The 25,507-nt window shown below is 42.9% G+C and overlaps 2 protein-coding genes and 1 long non-coding RNA gene across 3 annotated transcripts in view; all 3 read right to left on the bottom strand.

Annotated features, from left to right (window-relative positions):
• Positions 1–1,618: 1,618 nt before the first annotated feature.
• Positions 1,619–7,622, bottom strand: ggctb (gamma-glutamylcyclotransferase b). Its single transcript, XM_061049608.1, has 4 exons — positions 7,350–7,622; positions 7,124–7,269; positions 6,892–7,024; positions 1,619–2,662 (listed from the first exon to the last, which is right to left on the bottom strand). Exons 1-4 carry the CDS (start codon positions 7,611–7,613, stop codon positions 2,474–2,476), a joined length of 732 nt encoding a protein of 243 aa, XP_060905591.1. The 5' UTR covers positions 7,614–7,622; the 3' UTR covers positions 1,619–2,473.
• Positions 1,619–25,507, bottom strand: part of LOC132983361 (uncharacterized) — a 72,594-nt gene continuing 48,705 nt past the window's right edge. The window contains exon 2 of the long non-coding RNA XR_009674834.1: positions 1,619–2,361. This is a non-coding gene — a long non-coding RNA (uncharacterized LOC132983361). The remainder of the gene's footprint in view (positions 2,362–25,507) is intronic.
• Positions 11,553–25,507, bottom strand: part of LOC132983314 (oxysterol-binding protein-related protein 10-like) — a 37,701-nt gene continuing 23,746 nt past the window's right edge. Inside the window, exons 7-12 of the mRNA XM_061049578.1 lie at positions 23,916–24,080; positions 21,236–21,758; positions 15,753–15,939; positions 14,812–14,994; positions 13,731–13,884; positions 11,553–12,487 (exon numbers count right to left, since the gene is read on the bottom strand). Coding sequence (XP_060905561.1) covers positions 12,443–12,487; positions 13,731–13,884; positions 14,812–14,994; positions 15,753–15,939; positions 21,236–21,758; positions 23,916–24,080 — 1,257 coding nt within the window. The 3' untranslated portion in view covers positions 11,553–12,442. The remainder of the gene's footprint in view (positions 12,488–13,730; positions 13,885–14,811; positions 14,995–15,752; positions 15,940–21,235; positions 21,759–23,915; positions 24,081–25,507) is intronic.

Below are 25,507 nucleotides of genomic sequence, written 5' to 3'. Positions count from 1 at the left end.
TGTCGTTAGGTCGACTGAAAGTTAGGCTGAGACAGGATTTCCAACATGGAAATGAAGCATTGTTATTTCAGCCTGTCAGTTTATCTGGCTCTGGTGGCTGATGTAGAAATAATCTGAATCAAACAGCAGATTGGACATTTCAATCCTGCCCTGTAGGTCTGTGAGGCAGGATCCTGATGGAGGCTCCAGTGTTTGGGCCTGTGCTCCGCTCTGCTGGAGATCTTGTGATGCTGTGGATTCAGGCTGCAGCTGCACAGCACAGAAGAGTCTGTTTTGCCTGGTTCCCCACAGAAAGGACACGTTTACTGCCCTAGATACTTGCCTCTGTCTGTGAGGCTGCACCTGTGTGGTGAAGAGGCCTGACAAACACATTGTGTGAGTTGGAGAGAGAGAGTGACTGTAGAGGGAGGGGGAGAGTTAAGTGACCAGACATGGAATTTAAAAACTCTGAATGACGCTAAAACTGTGTCCTGTTTCCATAAACCATGACGGGTCATGGCCTCTGGGACACCCTGAAGAGAGGGACAGCTGGGGCCATCAAACATCCAAACATGATGTGGGACTGTGGAAGGTATTTTATCGATTTAAACAACAACAACTAAACAGATTCCAGAAAGTTAGAATACTCACATGTGCAGATATCTTTTTCTTTTTCTTCATGAAGTCCAAGTGAGTGAATTCCCCCGCTAGGGAGGTTGAGTGACCGGTGCATGACCGTAGATTGCATTCACTCACAGCACCAGTTTACTGGCTGGGAGCTCCATGGGTCTCTATGACCTTCCAGCCTCACCCTCCCAGTTGCTTCTTTCTTACTCAGCATTGGCAGCGCCCCCCCCCCCCCATATATCTCATTAATGGTGAAATGCTGCCTGCTTGATGTTCAGCACTATATTCTAGTGTGGCATCCATCCTGGGACTTCAGTGTGGGCCTCAGGGTCCAGCAGTCACATCCATACAAGATAACCGACTCCACAGTTGCAGTAAAGAACCTGACCTTTGTATGTCATGGGAGGTTGGACTCCATGACCCAAGGTATTTGAGTCATTGACCTGCTTCAGCTGAGACCAACTTTGGCGCATTCTGTCTCCACTCTCGACAGAAGTTCCCGCGTTTGCCCGACATGGGTCAGATAGCAGGCTGGTGCTGTCTGCAAAGTCCAGGTCTGATAGGGGTCCCTACTGCAGGGAATCTTCTGGACTGCCTTGGTTTCATAGTTAGGCTGAGCTCCTGCTCCCGTCCACTGATGGCTTGCCTGAGTGCAAAGTCCAGGACTACAATGAAGAGGAAGGGGGCAAGGGTGTCCCATTGCAACACCCATGCATAGATGTCAAACTCCTCGTTAATGCCATCTGGGGACACAACCCTTGTGCCTGTGCCTGTGAACATGCTCCCTATGACCTGAAGAAGGTTTGGAGGACCAGCATAGGCCTCGAGTATTCTCACCAATCACCCAACATAATAGTTAACGTCTTCAGACAGTAAGGAAGCTTACAGGAAACAATGTCAATAATTTCAAAAAGAAGAAAAAACTGACAGCAGCCATCGTTTCAGAGCTAAGCAGCTATTTTTGGGTCTGTCAGGCTGTTTTTGGGTCAAACAAAAAGGAACAGAAGATGTGTTTGTGTTGACATTCATAACTTTAATGTGTATCTTTAAAAATGACAGTTTTGTTGAAGATGTTCGATAGAATCACAAATATTACACTTCGGTGAGCATAACCTGATCATATTTGTGTCTTCAGTGATTCATCCAAAACGACATAGCCTCTGATTTTGTGCCACATTAAAGTAATCCTTTACTTAATAACTCCTCTATTCAGGAAACAATTATGACCAACAATTATGATATATATATATATATATATATATATACCCTTCTGAACGTATACCTTAGCTTAAGTTATGTGATGTTTGGGTAAATAGTCTACTTTCATTTAAAAGCAGGGTTGGGAAATTTTCGAAAAAACTAGCATGATTTTGAAAGTAGCATCCCCTCAGTGCTCCGTCTACACCCCCTCCCCTCTGTGCTCCCTCAAAAGCCACGGCCCCTCACTAACATGCACGAGCGCCGTCGCACCAGAAGGGGACCTCAGCTCATCGCTTGCATTGTGTAGAAACACCGTCGTCTCATTCAGGGGTAAGTAAACTCGCAGTATAAACTCTACTCTTGTGTGGGCTAGTTCACGCAAGGGGTAGAGAACGAGCAGGGAGACAGGAAGGCTGTGATTGGTTCATCAGATTGGTACCTCTTGGCAGACATTGGTCGAAGTTTTTACATGACAACTACATTACAACTGCTACAGATGGCAGATTTTCTCTGTTTCTTTTTCAGAGAACATAAGTTATTAATTTCTGTCAGGGCCTAAAGACACTAAGGGTTAAAATATTTTAAATAATGTGGTGAGAAATTACTACTTCCTGATTCCGTCATAATCTACAGTTTAAGGTTCCTCACAGCGCTTTAAGGACTTTTTCTACAGGAGAAAGTGGACCTGGACCCGGCCATCATCACAGCCTTGGAGGTCCTTCTCTTTGGCTCTCCTGATTCGATCCAGTTCATTCATCATGGGCAGAGGACCTTCATACATGTTGGTCTTGATGGCTCTCAGCTTCTCCTGGTAGTCCTTGGGCAGGCCGTTCTGCTCTGCGCCCATCACTATCACCTGCAGAGGGTTCAAAAACCAGAGTTATTCTTCACCCTTTAACTTCAATAAAGCAGCCAGAAATCTTAATTTCTCTGCTCTAGTTATTGTTTTAATATGAAACTCAGCCTTTTAAGTATGTGCTGTTTATTGGCCTATAGTTTAAAACAAGAAACAGTTGAGGGCCAGTCAGTGTAATGATCATCCCAAAGTCCTGAGAGTGCATCAGAAATCGTCAATTTGAAACAGTAGAATCCACAGCTGAAACAGGACGCTGGTTGTTGGTGTCCAGCAGAGAAGTCCTGGGACTGAACACAGGCAATCGATCACCACATTGGGCACCGGCCAGCTTTAAGTATAGCTGGAGGTAGTAGGAAGGTTAATCCAGACATCTGTGTGAAAGTCCAGTGGATGGTACAAACATTGTCGTGGAAAAATACTATCTGTCTGTTGCCTTCGTCTGACCTTAAAAGATTAGGATGTTCGTGCGTCATTTAGCAATTAGAAACTGTTTCTCTGTATGGCCTCGGTCTGTATCTCCAACTGGAACACTCCTCAGGATCTGGGTACAGCATGACCCTAGATCAGTGCCCTCCTGACAAAGGAGTTTCTGTTGGTGTTCCTCCGTACCAGGTACCTTATAGAAAGAAGCTTGCACAGATAAATCACCAGGCAAACTAGCAGAAGGCGTAGTCACTAGGGCAAGCTGAAACCAATGACGATGTATCACTCGTGTATATGCAAAATACCTACACCCTGTGAAAGTATAAATATGCTCTGCAATCGGGACTGCCCCGGGACTCTTTGATGCACTTGTGACTGATGTTACTTTTGCAGCTGATTACCCCTTTTGCAAAATAACTTTTTATTATATGCAATAAAATACACAGAGACAAAAGACTTTGACTTGAGATCTTTCATTACCAGCAGAAAAATCCACAACAACATGCACAATGAAGGTTCGTTTTCTGGTTACTCTGAAAAAGTCAGGGGTGGCTCCTGAGTCACAAAAGCTTCTCACAGAATGAAAGTCCTGCAGGTTTTTGGCCTCATTATGTTAAAGTTTCTGTAGAAGATTGGAATGAACTCAATCCAAACGTGTTTGCAGCAGTTGATTCAGGATTTTACCCCAAATGAAACAAAATCGAATAAAACAGAAGGTGATCCATTTATCGATCCACCCACCCATTTGTTTGATTGTTTGTCCGTTCGTCCATCCATCCTTCCATTAACCATCGATCAACTGTGTATCCATTCATCCATTAATCAGTCAATCCATCAATCAATATGTCAATCAATCCATGAATCTGTCCATCTTCCAACCAGCAATCCATCCAATCATCTGTCGTTCATCCAGCCATCCTTCCGTTTTTGTCTGTGGTTCATTTGGCAGGGACAGATGCAGTACAAATGAAGAACTGAACAACAATTTTCCAATGCACTAGCTTAAAATGCAACACAGCATTTTAAGCTAATGCTAATTTCTAATGCCTGTCCCTGAAACAGCGTTCAATAAAATACATAATACAATAAAAATATATGGAAAGCATGCTTACTGAAAGAGCTAATCTATATTACATTTGGATGACAGTTATACAAAGTTTCAAGGGTTGCCGGCATGAATTTACAGATACAAACCCTACACACGCACATACACACACATATACATGTACACACATACCTTCCACTCCCCCTACCATGCTAACACAACCCCCTACCCCTTTTCATCCATTCATCCTCCATCTATCCATCCATCCATAATATGTCTGGTATAACTGACATTGAAGATAACAATGCTTGTGGTGGTAGAAGAGGTGTCATAATGTTTTTTTTCCAGCAGAGGGCGCGTTGACTCCATGGTTTACAAACATCTCAGCAGTGACTGCAGCACATGAAGCAGTTACATCACAGCTGAGCTGACGCTGGTCAACGCTGAGTTTAGTAGAGAAAAAAAATGTCTGTGTTGAAATGTCTTCAGTTAAGTTATTTGTTGAATCAAGCAGCGTTTTGTTGACCTTTGTCGACTCATTCTAGTACAGTTCATCTCAAACGTTTACTATATTGGCTTGAATATCAATAAACTGTGAATTAAACTTCCATACGGTTTGATCAGACCAGCTGTGCATCAGCAGCCTTTGAGCACCAGCTGTAGTCTTCTGTCAGAAACTAAAAGGATCTTTCCACATCACATTCAGACCGTACGGTAGTGTGACCTGGACAGGAGGGAAAAGATTGTACAGGATGGAGCGCTGAGCAGAGAGGACAAATGTGGTCTTTCCTGGACCCCGTGTCAGAGTGTGTGTGAAAACAATGTGCTGGACCACTGCCCACTATAGAGCTCAGAGCTCCGACCACAACGCCGCTCTGTTTTTCTTTCAGGCATGTTTGGAATATGTGCACAAGAACAATCTGGTGTTCAGATGTGTAAAACATGACAGAGGGGGCGTGTCCTCCACACTGTTGTGACCTGCAGAAAACAGAGTCAGGTGATGGGGGTGTGACAGACGGAGTGTATTTCCAGATGCTTCACACAGAGAATGACAGTTGGAGTGATTCTCTTGTTTTCCTGATTCAGAACAAGCTCATTAAAACAACATGTTGGACATCACACAGCGTGAGAGAGGGCCTTTAAAGGTCATATAAATCTAAAAAGATAATTATATAATAATACTTAAATGATCCACAGAGGGAGATATTGAGGTAACATGGTTAAAAAATATTAGCAGGACAATGCAGATTGGTCAAAAATGTGATTCATGATTTGTGCAAAGCAGGAAAGGATAACATCTTTTAAATGATTCTTTATTGAACTTTGGATGGTTTCATGCAGCTAAGAAATTCAGGAGAATTTTACTGATTGGCTTCACGAGCAAATTTTAAACTGGAGTGATAAAATATGAACTGCAAAACATGCAAAGCACACCGATCGGTGTCTTTTCTACATGTAATTTGCGCAGCACAAATTCATATCTATATGCAAAGCTACACTGGCTTTAAAATTATTTTTCAAGTTTGGTCTGAACAGACCTTTAAGGTGAGGTAAGTGTGGCTGATTTGCGTTTATCTTTCCTCTGCATACATGATTTTTACCGGGAAACTGTGCATGTCCAAGAAACCCAAGCTGACTTTTGTAGGGGATTCTCCTCTGCTCCACCTTTCCTCCCTCCTCCCATCTCTCCATGCACATCCAGTTTCTTATTTCTTTCACTATTTATGGAGCTTCTCTTCCTGTTTTAGAGATGACATTTTGAGACAAATGATGCTTATGGTTGCACATGTGTATCCATTTAGATTAGTTCAATTTAAAACTGCCTTGTCTTTACCCCACCGGTGCTCTCTTTCATGTGCGTTTTGCCTAATTTCCAACTGCAGCAGATGCATTTCAACACAGTTCTTGGTTTTTCTTACTCAATGTGAGATGTTATTTTTATATATTTTAAGGGAGCGGATTCAACAAGGTCAGAGCTTCAACCACATCTTTTGGGTCCTACAACCTCACCAAACTTTATCATGGTAAGATCAGTTAACGTTTGCATTTCTCACAAGACTCTGGACTAAGAATGTAAGAATTGTAGTGTTCTTGAGATGTAGGCTATATGTGTGCTTGTGCAGACACAGTATCTAGGAATGTATTCACCAGCACAGTTTGTCCTTATAATCCAAACTTTTGACAGATGTTACATGCAGCCCTGATGTCTCTCTTCCTGGTTCTCCCTCTTCCCTCAACCTGCTGCACACCTGAGTGCAATTTACGCTCAGAGAGGAGGAGGGGGATTTGGAGAAGCAGGTAGAAGGCGCTTTGAAATTACCTTTTTTTTTTTTTTACAAACTGTCTGCTCTTCTTCTGGGCTATTTGGCATTTATTTTAGAATTGATCTCTCAGGGTGAGTCTGTGCACTTAGCTGTGAATCTCTGGATCTCTGCGTGTGTTGCTGTGCCTGCACACATTCACATTCTTCTGTAAAGTGTCCATCAGTATTAACTAATCCATTCATACACATTCACACGCCGCTGATGTAGTAGAAGGAGCAATTTGGGGTTAAGGGTCTTGCCACATCAAGGACAAATCAACTGTGACTGCATGCAATGGGAACTAATTGACGACGACACAGCCACCCCATCATCATAGCAACACGCTTTTCAAACATCTGAAAAGATTGCTGTGTTTGTCATTACAGCTGCTTGTAAAAAAAAAAAGCCTCCTCAAGCATCACACACTGAAGCACTGAGAAGCGGTGAGTATGTCTTACCCGCAGGTACTGAGGTGATGGAGGAGCGTACACACAGCTGTTCATGATGTAGGTCCGACAGCTGAGCTCCCGTCCTTTAATCTTCACTGGGAGCTCCACTGGACTGTACGCACCCAATGTCACATTCTCCTGACTGAGTGTGTGCACACAAACACAAACATATGGTAGATTTCAGGTTCACAAAAAAAACTTTGAAAGACATGTAGAAGTTCCTAAAAGAAAACCCCTTTACCTGTCCAGGGACTCGAGGTCTGTCATGTTCATCCTCCACACCACCCCCCACACCTCGTCTCCGGGGCTCTTCTCGATGGTGGCCACCCCGCCGTGCCACCGGTCACTTGCCAGGCCTTTATAGTTCCCAAACACCAGTTTATATTCCTGAGTAATAAGATGAGTCGGTATGAGAGAGTACAGGTCATAAAGGACGTAACATTGATGGTCCAGATGTTAGTCTGTACCTTGAGCCGGGCCACACAGTGAACCGTGGCAGACGGGTTCTTCAGCTGAAGGCGCTCCTTCAGCAGGTTACTGCCATAAGCAAAGTACAGGAAGGTGTAGTTATTCTCCATGTTGTTCCTGAACGGGAAGAGGAAGGATAAAGATGAAGATGAAGGTGAAAGAGGAGAAGAGAGGAGTCGAGTGTTCAGAGGAGAGAAGCTGAGAGAGAGAGAGCGAGCTGCAGAGTGACAGAACACCTTCCAGCACTCACACACCATTCTCATGCTAATCCCTCAACTAACACTGAGGCCTATTCAAACTCACAATACACTGTTAGACTCATGCCAACCACACACACACACACACACACACACACACACACACACACACACACACACACACACACACACACACACACACACACACACACACACACACACACACACACACACACACACACACACACACACACACACACACACACACACACACACACACACACACACACACACACACACACACACACACACACACACACACACACACACACACACACACACACACACACACACACACACACACACACACACACACACACACACACACACACACACACACACACACACACACACACACACACACACACACACACACACACACACACACACACACACACACACACACACACACACACACACACCACACACACCACACACACCACACACACCACACACACCACACACACCACACACACACACACACACACACACACACTACACACACACAACCTTTTACTTTCATTTAAATCCTGATCTAATCGTGTGTTGCTCTTAGCGTTGGGCATTGATCCAAATTGAATAAAACACACCTTCACAGTTCTATCATAGCTAAGTAGAACTTTATACAAGAGTGTGTTTACCTTGACTTAATAAAGTGGAGATGGTGCATAACAACAGGGTCATATTTGGGCTACTGCTTCAGAGGTGTGTTTTGTATTAAAAAACAGTCAAATTGGATGTAATTGGGTGACGTTTGTCTTTATTTATACTATTTGTAGTCTATATAAACTCACAACAACTGCCTACATGCTATGCCAGTAGCAAAAATAAACACAATTCACACTGCAGGCTAATTGATCAGGCTAACTAAAGTGTTTTATTACATAATGAGATCCTCACACTCTTCTCTGCTTGGAGATGAAAACCAAATTTTTTCTTACTGCAGATGAATCTTGAATTCAAACTCTATATATTAGATAATCCTAAAACCTGAGAATCAGAAAAAAAAACAGATTTTGGCTGGTTTGGATTTAAATCTCCAAAGTAACTTCCACAGTCTCTTAGGCGAGCCCCCTACCCTCTGGTGTTCCCCAGGGCTCCATCCTTAGCCCCCTGTTTTTTTTTAACATATTGCTACTGGGACATACCAAAGGTTCACACAACATTGAGTAAAAATGTCTGTTTATAAGACAGCTATTTTAATTGAGTATTTTTTTATCACATTGAAATGTTAGTCATGAAACACTTTAGAATAAGTGCAAATGATGATGTTGATACTTTTAACCAAATAGATAAACAAAATGTGTTTTAAATATGTCGCAACTGTCTCTGACATCTCTCACTTTTTTCATTCAAATTCTCACTGTGAGCAACATTAAATAAATAATTGTCTTTCAATGGATATGGTGAAATAGCTGATGGATGTAAGTGTGTGTGTATATTTTCAGTTTGTCAAGAACCAGAAGTGCCAGTTGTTTAAATTCTTTTAGTCTTTCATACAGGCAAGGACCAACATCCTGAAGACAAGTTGGTGTTCCATTTTGCCCACTAGATGGCAGCACATACACACAGTGCTCAATAACTGTGTATCATCATTTACACAAAGGTAAGGAGCTGCAGTGAGATGCTCTCTTGAGTGGCTGATATTAATGCAAACGATTTACATTACCTTTACCTGCATGAATCATTCTATCAAGAGATGGATTTTTACAGGAAGTTATAGTGTTTGGACTTGAATGTGGGTCGTTTTTTTCCGTTTTGGTCGGTTGCCTTATTTGACAAAGACATTTTTGTTTTTTTTTGTTTTTTGCTTATACTTTATTTCTGCTGTCTTCTCTTCCCTTGGACATTTTAAGGCAACCTAACACCAAGCCTGTCCCTCATACAGTCCTGCTATGGACCTCACCCTTTTCTCACTCAAAGTACATGGTCACTTTAATTTGCCATTCACTGCACATCATTTCTGGATTGTCCTGCATAATTCACCTCTTTGTTTATATTATTCTTGTAAATACCTCCTATTGTTATTTTGTTTGTATTTATCTTACCTATTCTGTTTAGATGTTTGAATTACCTACGTCTCTGTCTTGCTGCTACAATGCTTAAATTTCTCCCCTGGGGATCAATAAAGTATTATCTTATTTTATCTTTAAAGGTTTCCTAACAATCACACATTTTTGATACATTTTAATCAGTAGTGTCTGCACTGTTTAGACCTACCTACACATTGTCCCCATATGGTAAGATGGTTCCAGGTTCTAAACCCTGTAGGACAGGGATTTTGTGTTGAGTCTGCATGTTCTCCCAGTGAACTCATAGGGGTTCCTCCAGGCTCAGCCTTCCTCCCACACTCCGAAGACATGCATTAGGTTCATGTGTGACTATTAGTTGTATGTAGGTATGAATGAGAGTGTAACCAGTTGTTTGTCTCTGTATGTCACCCCTTTGATTGGCTGGTGACATTGAAGTCCAGGGTGTATCCCGCCTCTCGCCCAATGACTGCTGGGATTGACTGCAGCCCCCCTGTAAACCTGAACGGGATACGAAGTAAAGCTAGTGGATGAAAACAACCTGAAATGGATAACTGTGATAGTTTTTGGCGCTTCAGTGTTCATTTTTGAGCCCTTGATGTTGCAGCCAGCAGACTTTTTATCCAAGATAGATATAAAAGACTTGTTAATTAATTCAACTAATCAAGTTTATTATTATAATTGAACTTTTTCTGCTATAAAGTTGGAAATTGTAAACAGGGGCATGTACAGACTATTTTATCAGGGGTGGCCTTACCTGGGGTACTGATTTATGCAGGGAAGGCACATTTGAATGAAATTAAATACATTTAGTTTTGTATCCCCACTAATGATCTGTACTTATAAATAACATGATTTGGCAACATATAAATCATCTTAGCTTGATTCTTTAAGGACTAAAAAACAAAGATGTGTAAAATCGCAATTTTTAGCATGCATACTCTTGTACGCTGTCGAACAAAAATACTTTTATTGGCGATTAAGTCCAAGTTTTTCCTTGGAACTTTTAAAGAGGAAAGTATTTATTTAGTTGATTTGTATTTAAGTCCCGCCTCTGATTTGGTAAATAGTGTTACGAGCTAGCACCGGCTAAGCCCTAACCTGAAGTGTGACAGAGAAGTCAAGAGATGACAGGTAAGGAGAGGACTGATTCTCAACACAGGGAAAACATAAGATTAGGTCAGCTCACCTACACGCGGGTCTGCCGGACGCACCGGACGGCTTTTGGAGCGACGAGCCCAAGCTTCGTGTATGAGTTCAGTTTGATTTGTTGGTGTTGGATCATATAAGATACGGCTGGTTACTAAAACAAGTTCATGGGAGTGGGTCCTCGGTTAGGTGCGACAGCTTCCAAGTTGGCGTCCATACGGGTCCTCCGTCAGCTGCCACTTCACCTGTCGTAGTACGTCATTTAAAAACAACAGAGCACCGCTCTGAGCGCACCTCAGGAATGGTGCGTTCAATACTATCGGACAAACCAGGAAACACAGCTTAAACCCATTCTCTATTCTCCCCTTGAAAACCAGTCCAAAGTAATTAACAAAACAGACAGATAAGGATGAAGAAGAAGAACTGATTCCTAACAATAGCCAATCATAGAGAAGGCCTTTGGGGTGGCCAATCAGATTTCAAGGGGGGCTCATGCCATCCCGGCCACCCCTCTGGACACGCCCCTGATTTTAACATGGTGTCTCTTCGTGGATTGACTCACTTTAGGATACTGCCTCCAGTGGATACTAGAAGCAGTTTTCAGTGGTTCAATATCGACTTCACTTTTCAGATCTGATGTCACTCCTTTGGTAACCATTAAGGTTAACCTCAGTGGTATCCTCTCATCTCCTTTTTGCAGAGATGACATCACTTCTTTAATCAGCTCACACTTCAGCACTGAAAAACTTTAACCACAAACAGGAGCTCCAGACTCAAAGTGAATTTATTTTTTTGGCTCAAAGGGGTGAAAAATATGACATTTTGATAAACTCAACAGTGACAATTAATTTGAAAGATAAAATACCCATTACATGTTCAGTATGGAAATTAATGAAACTGATTTATTTTTGCTATTACAATTGTCGTGTTGTAAGCAGCTCAAATAATTTAGACGATATAAACAGTTTTTAAAGAGGCAATTCTGAAAACAAAGAGAATCTGCATGAAGGGCGGTGAGAGAATGAGTGAAACATTTTGCAGACTTTACTGCTGCAGAGTACACATTTGAGTGAGATATTAAGCTTCTATGGAGTCTCACGGATTAACTGTCTGCACAAACAGAGTGATTGATTCGGGGGTATTTGCTAGAGATACATTTGGCTAAATAGTTTATCACTCCTCTCTCACACACACACACACACACACACACACACACATCACTCAAACTGTAATATGCAGTGCTGTAAATATTATACAGTGAATTGTGCAAAGTTGTTGTGACTAATCGCTGTAGTTCAGCACACTGTGCAGAGAAGTGACGGGTCAGCAGCGGTGTACAGGAGCGAGTATGGATCTGATGTTCTGTTCCTCCTGTTAGAGCGGTCTCAGCAACACGAACATCAAATGTCTCTGATTGGACACCACTCTGAGTCCGTCTATTGTCTACTTGTCTATTGCTGCTTGTCTTTGGCACGTCTTGTTCTGGCACGGAGTCTCTCAGCTCTCGCTCTACCTATCTATTATTTCTCTCGCTCTCTCTCTCTCTCTCTCTCTCTCTCTCTCTCTCTCTCTCTCTCTCGTCGTGTCTTCTTTGGCCGGCCTCCTGGTCACCTCGCTTCTCGTCCAGGTGTGAATATCTCCCTCCTCCTTCTCCTGTCAGTGAGCTTTCCACAGAGGGTTGTGGTACACCCAGCCTTCACCCTGCACACACATACACACACGTTATAAATGGCTGCCATGTTATTGTGGTGAATATTGCATGGTCAGAGTTCCTAAAAAGCCTGAATAACAAAAAATAGTTCTTTCACAATGTTTTCAGGATGAGCTGCATGTGCGAAGCATACACTGTAAATATTAATGGGTGAAGCCTGAGTGACGTCACACATCTGTTCCTGCAGGGGGCTCTGGAGGCTCATCGGCAGCAGCCACCATGTTGGAAATCCTGTCTCAGTTTAGCTTTCAGTCAACCTAACGACAGACTGAGAGCTGGAGCTGAGGCGGGTTCTAAGTAAGTAAATGAAGTTTATTTTTACAGCACTTTTCACAGACAAAGGTCACAAAGTCATTTACAACAACAGAAAAGAATAACAGCAGACATACAATAAAAACAAGAACAAATGAGTACGTCATGGGCGACATAACCAGGAACAATAATTGGCAAAATAAAGCATAGATGAGTAGGTACACTGGGTGGACTTGATTACCCATAGGCCTGTCTTAACAGAAACGTTTTTAATTGTTTTTTAAAAGACTCAACAGCGTCATAAAGACGAAGCAAGATGGGTAGGGAACTCCAAAGGGTTGGTTGAATTGATTTAAGCCTCTTATCGAACTGTTACATCGCGACCACCTGTCAATCATGTCAGCTACGCGCCTAACTATGAATAACGCATTGTTGATAAAATCTAAACGTATGGGTTATAACCCCCCCCCCCCTCCCCCCATGTACAGTGTGTGCCTATGATGACAATTACTCATCAGACCTATTTAATTTTTTTTACCAGGCTGTAAACATGTTTATTTATGCTTTTTTTGGCTGGGGTGGTGTTGGTGACTTCCAGGTCTCTTGGAGCCAGCCTCAAACGGACACTAAATGAACTGCAGGCCCTAGACCAGGGATGGGCAACTTTGGTCACAGCAAGGGGCCACATTCATTTAATTCTCACCGCCAGGGGGCCAAATTGTAGAATACAAAAACGACTGCAGTCAATTATGTCTCAAATTTAACTCAACATATACCAGTGATCAAATATTATTATGGACATTTTTCTGGTTTTCATGATTTCATGGCAGATTTTGTCACGTTTTCTTCATGTTTCCAATTAATTGATATGTCAAAATTTACCTGAGGGCCACGTTGAGGGTTGATGGGGGCCGCATGTGGCCCCCAGGCCGCCAGTTGCCCACCCCTGCCCTAGACCTTATGCACCGGCCAGTACCTCACCTCTTTAACAAAGAATTTGGGGGTCCAGGGGGTCTTGTTGGCGGTTCTTTGTTTGCTCTCACTGCGCTGTCTCTCCTCCAGGAAGTGTTTGTGTTCTGTGGCTGCGTCCATGTTTCCCGTCTTCAGAGACGACGTCACATGCTGCCAGAGACGCCTACAAACAGCACAACAACAACAACAACAACAACCACAACAACCATGGTCAGAACTATTCATACATCCTGCATTAGTGTTGTCATGAAACAAGAATTTTAAACTTTGATATGTGCTAGTAAAAATAAAATGATATCAGTAACGGTTTCTTAACCACAGCATCAAAAAAAGAAGTCCTACTCACCCTTTACTGGGTAATTTCTGGTTGTTGTTTTTGTTTTTTTTAACCAAAATTGTAGGCTAACCCCTGAACACTACCTAGATTTTACAAATATGTTAGTAACATTAACAACAGCAACATTAAATCTAGACAGTGTCACCTCTTCTGCTCTCTATCTGTCTGTAAGAGACATCAGCTTAACTTTTCCATATTTATGAGACTACTAAAGGACTTTAATCTCGTAATTTCCCACTTCTGAGATCCAATTGAACGCACCATAACTGGCCCACCTGTCTACTTACCTGATCAGCCCTGCAGAGACCTGACCCCTCCACACGGCTCCTCACCTTTCAGCCTCTCTCTACACACACTGATGCAATTTTTCCTTCCTCCAGCTGTTCTTTATGTTTGCATGTTGTCTACCTTTTTTATTTTGTTTATGAGATTATCCACCTGTCTGCCTGTTACCTGTTACCTGTTACCTGTTACCTGCCTATTAGCTCACTTCAATAAATCACAAACATCATCGTTTTGCTTTCTCAATCTGCATTTGGGTTCTTCCTCCACCACCTGCACTTCAATCCTCCACACGTCAGGTGAAGAGCGCTCTCATCTTTAACTCCAGTGTAACACCTCGGGGTACAGGTAGGATTTCATGACATCACACCTGGTTTGTGAACAACCCCCGTTTGTTTTGCTGCACTGAACAAAAAAAAAAGGCAACCTGAGGATTTTAACGTGTGTCCGGGCCGACTGTAACAGACTCACCGTGACTCGTACTGGCCTTGCTTTTCTAGCGGTCTCATCTTCTTCTTGATGATTGGCAGTCTGGACGTGTCGATCACTTTGTTCTCTCCGCTGCTGTACGTGAACTCCAGCACGCCGTTCCACTCGCCCTGGGCCTTGCACACCACGTGTCCTGTTTGGTTCTGTTTGACCTCCGCTGTCACTCTGCAGGAACACAAACACAACTCTTCAGCATGATGAGAGATGACAAAAAAATTACAACAACTACAGGGATGAGTGATTTATTAACCTTTTAATGTTTTTGTTTTCTTGATTATCCACCCACATTTTTGTCATCGATATGAATACTTCCACAGCGTAAAAGCTGTCCATGCTAAGCTCAGCATGAGTTACGCACTGACAACTGCGATTGTATAAAAGTGAGACAGGGCCAAAGAGTCAGGGATTCTCTCTCTCTCAAAGGAATGAAAGTGCAGGTGTGACCTGCGGTTTAAAAGTGCTTTGAGTAGTCAGAAGACCAGAAAAGCGCTCTATAAGCTCAAGTCCATTTACCTCCTTGAAATGTATTCCCACTTGTATCGGACAATGTGTAAAACTTTGGTTTGGATAGTGCTGAACAGATACAGATCACTAAAAGTTGTCCGTCTCTTAATGCACTCACACAGATCTGCATGCAACCACTAAATGCATTGCAACAGTCGGACGACATTCTGACGGGAGACTGAACATCTCGTATAAATCCTCTCATGTGTCCCAACATTTTTTTAATCCAATTTCATCCCTCAATTCAGATGAGACGGTCTCTTGTCCATGCAGTTTCTGTAACCCAGTCCCTGTTCACTGTCCCTGCTGATTTTGCAGCACGGTGTGATTTTGGAGCTTATCTTGACTTCAACGTTGCACTATATTCAGCCTGCTGCATGAGAACAGAGATGCTATAGACACACACGTCTCGCTCCCACCTGTGCACTTTTCCTCCATAGAAGGGTTTGGTGTGGAAGGTGACGGTGGCAGAGTAACCGCTCTTGGCACAGTTAATGGTGACTTTCCCGCCGAGCTCCACCCACGGCACTGTGAGGATGGAGCGGGCGTAGGCACAGGGCAGAGTGAACACGTACTCTTCATCATGCTCCAGCAGATACAGAACACCTGCAGGGACACAGGAAGGAAAGCAGAAGGAACGGTTGATTACTGCGGTCGTGCACGCCATATCTAGAAAATAAAGAAGCTAACAAGAGAGACAATGAAGCCTGCGGCAAAGAGCATAAAATAACAAGACAATGTGGAAAAGCTTTGGGTTAAAGAACGATATTTCTCTGAATACATAGGAACACAAGGTGACTCAGTGCAATTACATGTTGCAAAAATGTAGTTTGTTTTTCCGCAGAATAATTACCATCTGCATAATGAATTCTCAAACATGTTTCAGGACAGTTTGAATCAATTATCCAATAAGAAAACTCTTCATGCTTCGTTGTTTAGTTACTGTCCTGTGGAGAAATGAAAGTTGTCTCTTTCTGCAGCAGCATTTCGCTCTTCACGATTTGTTACCGTCCTTAAAATTCTCTTTGCCCGTTTATGAGGACTTTTGGTACCCGACCCCTTGAAGCCCAGAGAGCGGCAGGTTGGGCTGCATCCAAATGATGCATCACTTCTAGTGGCCGATCACTCGACATTATTTGGGCCACAAGTGAGCCACTGAAAAGATGGAAAAAGTACTTTCATGGTGTGTAATAAAATCCCTGTGCAGAATCTCAGTGAAAAGAAGTCGGCCTTTAAAGGCTTTATATGCAGCAGACGTCGCCCTTGAGCACCAGCATGAAACCAAAACAACTAGCGGTGCATTGTTGTGTTAGCATGCTAATGCTAGCGATCTTTATTATGCTCGTATCTTCACACTGCATGTAAATTTACCTGAAATGAGCGTGATCTAGAAACGCAGTTAAGCAGTGAGTACAGTATGTTATTCTTCTTTTCTCTAGTCCCTCAATTAAACAACTTTTATACGCGAGGGGAGGAGTCAGCCGGCCGTCCGGGCGATGTAAACAAACTGAAGATAGGACTCTGAAAACTCTGAAAACATCACAAACAGTGGGACTCGGGTGTTACACCCATTGTAGACAGTCATGACTCACAGAGTTATTTTCAGAGGATATACTTGATTTATATATTTAAGTGAGAAAAATCACATATGAAGCCTTTACGTACAGTTGGCTATACAAATAAAAAGATAATTTAGTGTTTTAAAACATATTTTTACCTTAAACTACCTGTTTGTTCACAACTCCTTTGTTAACTATACATTTTTTTTATTTCTTGGCTTTTAGCTTCTTCCTTTTTAAGCTTTTAGGTTTAGCTCTTTTGGAGTATAGTTCCTATCATGGGGTTGTTCTTTTTCTTGAATTGGGCTCCGTGTTTTATTGCATCTGGTGTTTGACTTTACACCAACATTGTTTGATTTGAAATGTGCTTTATAATGAATGCATTGTGCTTTCACGCACACACACACACACACACACACACACACACACACACACACTGAAATTTGAGGAGTGAGCTGCATGTGTGATCTCAAAGAGACTAACCCTAACCCAGAATTTTTCCCACCTGCCATGTAGCAAGTTTTCCATGTGAAGTCGAGATTAGTTGATGTGAGAACACATCAGCAAATATTGACGAAACACCTTGCAAGGGATGATGACGCTTATATCCTGTGCCTGGCGCACAAACGTAGACTGCATGGGCACGACCGGTGTGATCTCCATGCACATTCATTATCTTATCTCAGTATCTTCTTCTACGCTCCGTTGTTGATGCTGTGAATGTGTCGAAAAGGTTGCCATCATAGCGTCTGACTCTGTTTCACCCCCCACTTCCACATCGTTCTTTTTGTGTTATGCCTAAGACAACCCCACCACACACGCACACACACACACACACACACACACACACACACACACACACACACACACACACACACACACACACACACACACACACACACACATAGGTTGAAGGTTGACATTAATGCTGCTGTAAAGATACATCATTATTGTGCTTCAGAATCTGCTTTCGTTTGCCTTATGTCCCTCCTGAGCTCCTGTCCTGCTTTCTTTTTCCCCTCCTGCTGCTTATATAAGAGACAGCTGTCCTGTTCACAGCCACATCTGTTCCCCCAAGACACACACACACACACACACACACACACACACACACACACACACACACATTCAGCACACACTTTCTTTGAAAGACCCACATGCAGAAAACACTCTATTGTGTGAATTATGCGCAGTCAGCAATCTTATTCCTATAATGTGTGTGTTTGTGTTTGTGTGTGTGTGTGTGTGTGTGTGTGTGTGTGTGTGTGTGTGTGTGTGTGTGTGTGCGCGTGTTCCCTTATATATTTTCTCTCTGGTGCATGTGTGCATTAATTCGATGGTGTGTGAAGTATGCGTCCTCCTCCTGCAGTCAGTAATGCTCCTGAGAGCTGCTGCATTACATCAGAGTAGAAGTGGGAACATCTGATTTCATTCAATAAAACAGTTTTGTGTTGAGAGATTTTCTGCGTGTCAGTCAGGCCGCTGTTTGCATGGAAGGTTAGAGGTGACGAGTATTTGACATGCTGAAGTGTTTGTTCTGTCACAGAGGTAAAGTGGGTAAAGAGTGAAATGCATGTAACAGATTTTGATTACTTAGACAGATATAAACTCTGCTTTTGACCACTTTGTGTGTGCATGATGGATGTCCCCTGTCCCCCCTGCGTCTGTTTAGCAGGTTAATGTAATATTGTCACAAAGTACAGTGTGCAAATGAAAAGAAGGGACAGTTCAGACTGAGGCAGAGGTGATCTGACAGAATCAACACAGCAGCAGGGACGACAATGGCCGAAAGTCAAGCTTGAGACAAGCTGAAGACGTGAAAACAGACGGTGGGTTCTGTCCACCTTATATACCACCTACTTTAACGTTTCTGTGGCTTTTATTCTGATGTGATCTCAGACTTAATATAATGATAACCTCCTTTAATATGCCATTTCTATTGCTCACATCCTGCACATCGGGTAGATGCAAACGGCCTGAGCTTTCTTATGTGCTCTCTAGAGGTGTCCTCCTGTAACACCCCCATTGTGAACAATAACATTCATGACGCAGCTGGTTATGAACAAGCATGTTAGGTTAAAAAGAAGGTATGTTCCCAGCTGTGTCAGCGAGAGTATTTGAAGACCGATTGCATCACAGCAGGGGGTCAAACGCTCCTTCTTACTGTATGCAGCCAACAAATCCGTCCCACTTTCCCCGGCCCAACATGCTCCTCCTCCCTTTTTTCTTTGAGAGAATATTCAATTATAAACTCGTACACCGGCTGTTACACCTCACACACGACCATGATCAGCTACTTAATGAACTCGAGCGCTTCTGACTGTTATGTGATGAACAATCAGAGAGCTAAGGAGGCACAATTGAATTGAACCTTAAAGCAGAAATAGATCTGAGCCAGAGCCTCATCGTCCTACATCACCAGCCAGAGAACTGGTTTGAATATAAACAGCTGGGGGCTCATGGGGTACAGGACCAGAGAAAACTCACAGACATGCAGCAGCGATGATGTTTCTTCTGATGGTTAATAAAGTTATTTTGAAATATGTTTTGTTATAACAGTTTATAACTGATGAGAGTGTTTTGAGAACTCAGTCAGACTGGAATGAACAGGAAAACCACACTCTGATCATTGACTCTATAAGACATGGATGTAGTCTAAGTGACTCATTTTAAATCCCTCACTCATCACTGTTTGTTGTCTGAAGGTGTTGGATGTTTTCTGTTTCCTTCATCAGTCAGAAGGATTTATAATCTTCGATCTCAGGACCTTTTCTTACTGTCTGTTCCAAAAGTCGGAACTGAACTGGGGAAAAAGGCGTTTAAGTTTGCTGCTCGCTTTACTTGGAACGAATTACAAAAAGAGCCGAAACTTAACAAACTTCTCTCGTTGGACACTTTTATGAGGAAGTTATATGACCTGGAGGCGGATGCATCTAGCTCTAGATGTTCTACCTGATGTGTTTGTGGATGATTTTGAGAAACATTTGCTGTTCAGATTTGTTATTTGCGTCTTTTAATGTCTAATGATGTATTTTTGTATTTGGATGTTTGGCTGCTTGTTGTTTGTGTGAAACTCTGTCTCGGCCAGGACGCTCTTGAAAAAGAGATTTTTAATCTCAATGAGTTTTCTTTCCGGGTTAAATAAAGGTTAAATAAAAATAAAATAAAACAAAAGATGTCACCCATTTGTTTCTGAAGAGGTATTCTGAAGCCCCAACGATGGTGGTGGCCATATTGGAAATGTTGACTTAACTTTAAATCAATCTAAACACAGGCAAATAAGTGGTCTTTAGCCTGTCTGTCAGCAGAGTCACTCCCCACATTTTACACATTTATGATTAACTCTTAGGCTTCATAAAAAACAAAATGGACGAGTGACCTCCCATAGAGGCTGAACGATTAAAGAAATAAACTATTGATACCAAATTCATGCTTTGTACCAGGCTGTAAACATGTTTATATCTGCTGTAAAAATGGACAGTACTTAATAGTACTTAATAGGGATTGATTCACTTTTGAAGCCTCAAGTGGACACTTAAGGAACTGCACTTTTGTTGGGCTTCATATTTCAACACCGGAGGTTGTTGATTGACTCTGATGTCCAGTCATCATCAGTCCAACAGAAATCAAAGAGATATTTTAGAAACAGTCCTAAATGATCCGTTAGCAGTTTTAATTATATTGGGGATAAGTTACTTTTGTATGAAATACTGTTGGCAGTTAGCCACTGGGTAACATCCCTGATAACTTCTGCTTATGAGGTGAATGTCTTTACAAATACTTTTTTTTTTTTTTTAAGGACTTGGTGAAATGGTCAAATGACACGTTTACAGCTGGGCAGTTAATTGACCATCTGCTCTGATATGAAGCTCAGAGAGAAGACAATGTTCTCTCGGTTACTCTGATGACTGCAGACAGAGGCGAGGATGTACGCGGAGTGGAAAACAAACGCTTGGTTTGAATAGTAATCAGACAAATTACAGCTCATTACAGGCATGAACAGCTGTGTAAATGATTTTTTTGGTATTTTTTTTAGTTATCAGACAGAGAAGACTGTTTTAGTGTTAGACTGTCAGAGGAAACATGGAGCTTTGAAAGAAAACAATTTGAATTATTTTCTTAACCAATAAAAATCCAACAGGCCCTGCTGATCCTCATGAGTCAGAGTGATTCAAGTTTATTAGAGATGATCCCTAAGTTACAGTTAATCTCTCTTACGATGCAATCTGTGCATCTCTTAAAGCTTCTGTGAGGAACTTTCAGTTTGTGTCCACTTTGGCGCCCCCTGTGGTCAAAGTGGTTCATCTTAACCCTTTGCTTATCTAGGTTTCTGTTTCTCTTACCTTCTCCTACCATGGACACGCCCACAGACACGCCCATGAACTTGCTCTTGGTCCAGACGTGTGTGTTCACGCACATCCTCCGCTCCTTACACTCACAGTAGAACCCGGACACGGGGGGATGGTGGGACACCTGCTCCGCCACAAAGCGGACATGGTAGCAGTCTGAGTTCCTCCTGCAGGATTTGTCGGCCCCCCTCTGAGGGGACCCGGGAGTGGGGCAGTTAGCTGTGGGTGCTGCGTTTGGACCAGAACAGTTGGTGGTCCTGAGGGGTTTAACCCGGACCCGGGGAACGTACCAGGAGCAGTGGAAGTTCTCCCCCAGCATGGGGTTATACGGCTTCTTGGCCACGGCGCCTTTCCTGCCCTCGTGGAAGGCGGTCAGGTAGTATTCCACGAAGCGGATGATGCGCTCCTCCGCTGTGCAGCCGGACGTGATGGACAGGAACATGTCGGGGTGAGCCATGAAGTTAGCGTACATTTCCAGCAAGGAGCGCTTCTCCAGGATGAAGGTCGGGAGCACCACCTGAGGAGGGACGGATGGAGAGGACAAAGAAGAGGAGGGAGAGTCAGATCTGTGATCACTGTGCTGACTGACATGTACCAATGGATTCTTAAGGAGTCCCATCTCCAATTCTACAATTCACTTAGCAGACTCTTTTATCCAAAGCGACGTACATCAGAGAGTAAGAACAACACAAGCAAGGATCTAGAAAAAAGGGAACAATGTCAGTAAGAGCAAACAATCAGCTTTGAGTCTGATTGGACACACAGGTGCTGACAGGAAGTGACCAGAGGCAAAGCACAACATTGAGGGCAGTTCTTGAGAGCTCTAATCAGTATAGAAACCATCTTATAAGTCGTCGTTATCAAACAAAAACCATCGTCATTACCATCATCATCATCAATAATATGGAGACCATCATCATTAAGTTAGTAGGTATTCATGAAAGAGCTGGGTCTTTAGCTTTTTCTTAAAGGTGCAGAGGGACTCTGCAGATCACATGGAGTTTGGAAGTTCATTCCACCACCGGGGGGCGACAGAGGAGAAGAGTCTAGTCAGCGTCTTAGGACCCTGTTGTGAAGGTTGGATCAGACGCCTTTCATTGGCAGAGCGTAGTGGGCGGGGAGGGAGTGTAGACCTGGAGCTCCAGTAGATAACATTCAAATAAACATTGAAAACATTACGCAACCTTCATAACACTTTTCATCCATTAGACAGAATGTGAAACTATTGCTGAAAACTACAGCTCTTTCTGACTAAGGATTGTCTTCAAGTTTTCAGTAGTTTTTTGAATGTGTGAAAAGACCAAAAGAGGAAACACTTTGGCGATCTTTGACCCTGCCCCAGAAATGATTGTCTCTTGAAACTGATCATTTCAGGGTTACTCTAACACCCTGACAATTCAGTGTCCTGAACTCACATACTGTGGGTCCAATGGCGGCTCCACTGAGGAATACTGTACAGTTTAAGCTTGAGTGATGTACGGTGGCTGGGAAGTGCAAAGCAAAATTACAAAGTGTGAAACACATACAAAATTTGAGACAAATTTACATTCTGAAAAACATTTACATTACAAAAAATAAACAAAATGACCAAAATCACTCAATCACTTCCAGGTCACTTCCTGCATTTGGTATGTTCCCTTTCCATCAAGATTCTGTAGTTTGTAAATATGTTTGGGGACTGGTAAAGTGTTCTGCCACTTGTAAATTTGTGTTTTGGTTTTGTAATTTTGTTTTATAAAATGTAAAAATGATTTTCAAATGTAAATTTTTTTTCACACTTTGTCATTTTGCTTTGCACTTCCCAGCAAAGTGATGTGACGGAGTGTGTAAAATCAAAGATTATTTTATTTCAACTATGCGTGTGTGACGACCACCACATCTCCTGCTTCTGTTTGGCACAAGTCAAGGTTGTGCAAGTGCTCAAAACGAAGCACACACAACATTCAGCATGCACATGAATGGTAGAGCAGTGTAGAGGCAGACAACAATGCCAGAAGGTCATGTCTGTTGTTTACATCCTGCACATCAGGAAGTTGTATACAGCCTGAGCTCTCCTGTGTGCCATCTAGAGGCATCATCCAGTAACATGTGTAGCATATAGTCAAGAATTTATACAACTACGTTCACGACGCAGCCGGCTGTGCACGAGAACGCGAGGTTAAAACAGCAATGCTTATGCTTTGTTATTGTCTCTCTATCTGCTGTGTGGTTATATAAAGCTGGGCCTGTTATGTAACCTGACCACCATATGATGCTACCCTCCCACCCCCAGTCAATTTGGTGGTGGGCCAAAGTCAAGCATCGACCCCCCCAACCCTGCAGCTCCACCCGTCAATGAGGACACAGGAAGGACGAACAGTCAATGCATGGAGGGATGGAAGAATGGATGGATTGTTTAGTAACAAATAACATTTTTCTATGTGTACAGATCTGGACCATGAGAACGCCTGCAGCCCCCCATTTCCCCCCCCCCCACATGATGTTAAAGCTCAAGCTCTCAGGTATTCAGAGTCCCTGTGATCCAGACCAGTGGTCCAATCCCTAATCAGAGCTCAGTGGATCATGTGAGCGGGACACATCTGTTGATGAGGATCAAACAGCACAGATGGGGGAGGGGCTAAAGTCGAAGGTGTGTGTTGAAGACATGAATGTAACAGATAGTAGGTAGTGTTACCCGCGTGAGGTCCATGCCCAGTTTGAGCTGAGACAGGAGGTGGATGATGATGCTCCTCTGCTCCTCCTGGACTCCCAGCTCCTCCTCCTCGTTGTCGTCTGTGTCCGTCGTCTCCTCACTCGGGTCCGGGGTCTCTGCACAGCTGCTCTGACTCTGATGGTGTCCCTGCAGGAGAGAGAGAGAGAAACACAAATCACTCATGGTGAAGATCGGAACAGGAGACATTTTAACTTGTTGTGCCAAATGTGGAATTAGAAGGATGAACTGTAAGTGTTTTAAAAAGAGTCCTGACACACCTGCTCACCTTCAAAGAAGACAACGTTTCTTTAAAGCGTTTCAAGTTACGTCAATGTGGTTTTTGACTTTATCTTTAAAGCCATTTAACATATGCATTCCTGAACATTTCTAGAGGATTTCAGGAGGACCGCCCCTGAAATCCTCCTGATCTGGTTGTTCACACATGCACCTCACAGCAGGACACTATCCTGGTCGGATGGGGGGGGGGGGGGGGGGGGGGGGGGGGGGGGGGTCTGAGATTATGTGCCTTCATATATCAGTGCTATGTGTGGTTTGAAAGAATCAGAAAAGAGTGGAGAAGAATATATTGCCAATCAGAAAACATAATGCAGCACAGAGATCACAACGGTCACATGCAGACAGTCTCTTTAAACGTCACCACCCCCCTCCCCACTCGCTCGAGGTGAATTCTCCTGATTATATCCTGCTGTGTTCTCACATCAGCTCGCTATAGGACATCCTGCAGAAAAAAAGTACTTCCAGATTTCCAGGGCTTTTGTGCAAGTGTGAAAGCACTACTAATTAGACAAAGGATTGTGTTCAGTGTTTTACTTCTGGCCTCATTACATTCTACCCCTTCCACAGGACTTATAGCCTCTGTCTCATACGATGCACAATTCATTCAGCAGTGTGACTTTCTGCTTTTCTTGATCCACAGTTTGCATGAAGGAGGAACTTACAGAAAAAAGTCCTGCTGGGTTTGACCTTTCATTTATTGTCTTAAGATCAGTGAAGAGACATCACTTTCATTCTTTAGCTGATCCTTAATCGGCCTAAACACTATACAAGTCACACACACACACACACACACACACACACACACACACACACACACACACACACACACACACACACACACACACACACACACACAAGTCACTAATCCATGGTTTAGCATCAAATACCTTCTCAGATCTCCTCTGGTCCTACACACACTGATAACAGCCTGACACACAGTTAATGACTTGTCTCTGACTCCATTGATTCAAAATAAAACACACAGCTGACCCGGTCGAGTCTTAGCGTCCTGTGTGTACCTGTAATCTTTTACCCGGACTCACAGAGAGGAAAACTGACTCTGAACGGGTTTATAAAAACCAAACGGTTGGAGCGTTCCTCCGAGCCTGAGAGTCTAAAATAGGAAGATGTGTTAAATAATTCATGAACATCCAGGTTTACTCTGAGGTTATATAAGACTGGGTGAGACACGGGTAACCAACATAAGCAAGTCAAAATCACTCCCTCTGACTGGAGCTGCAAATTGAATCAGTCATAGTTCACAATCTGTCCTCGAC

Source organism: Labrus mixtus, chromosome 11 (assembly GCF_963584025.1).
Source record: "Labrus mixtus chromosome 11, fLabMix1.1, whole genome shotgun sequence".
Taxonomy (NCBI): domain Eukaryota; kingdom Metazoa; phylum Chordata; class Actinopteri; order Labriformes; family Labridae; genus Labrus; species Labrus mixtus.
This window is presented reverse-complemented; position numbering and strand designations above follow the sequence as displayed.

Bases quoted from the DNA above. Each gene is read 5' to 3' on its own strand.
- ggctb (XM_061049608.1), bottom strand. From the start codon at position 7,613: ATGAGAATGGTGTGTGAGTGCTGGAAGGTGTTCTGTCACTCTGCAGCT. The intron at 7,270-7,349 runs GTACAGACTAAC...CTTATTACTCAG, and splicing joins ACTGTGTGGCCCGGCTCAAG to GAATATAAACTGGTGTTTGG. The intron at 2,663-6,891 runs GTAAGACATACT...AACCCTCTGCAG, and splicing joins CATCACCTCAGTACCTGCGG to GTGATAGTGATGGGCGCAGA.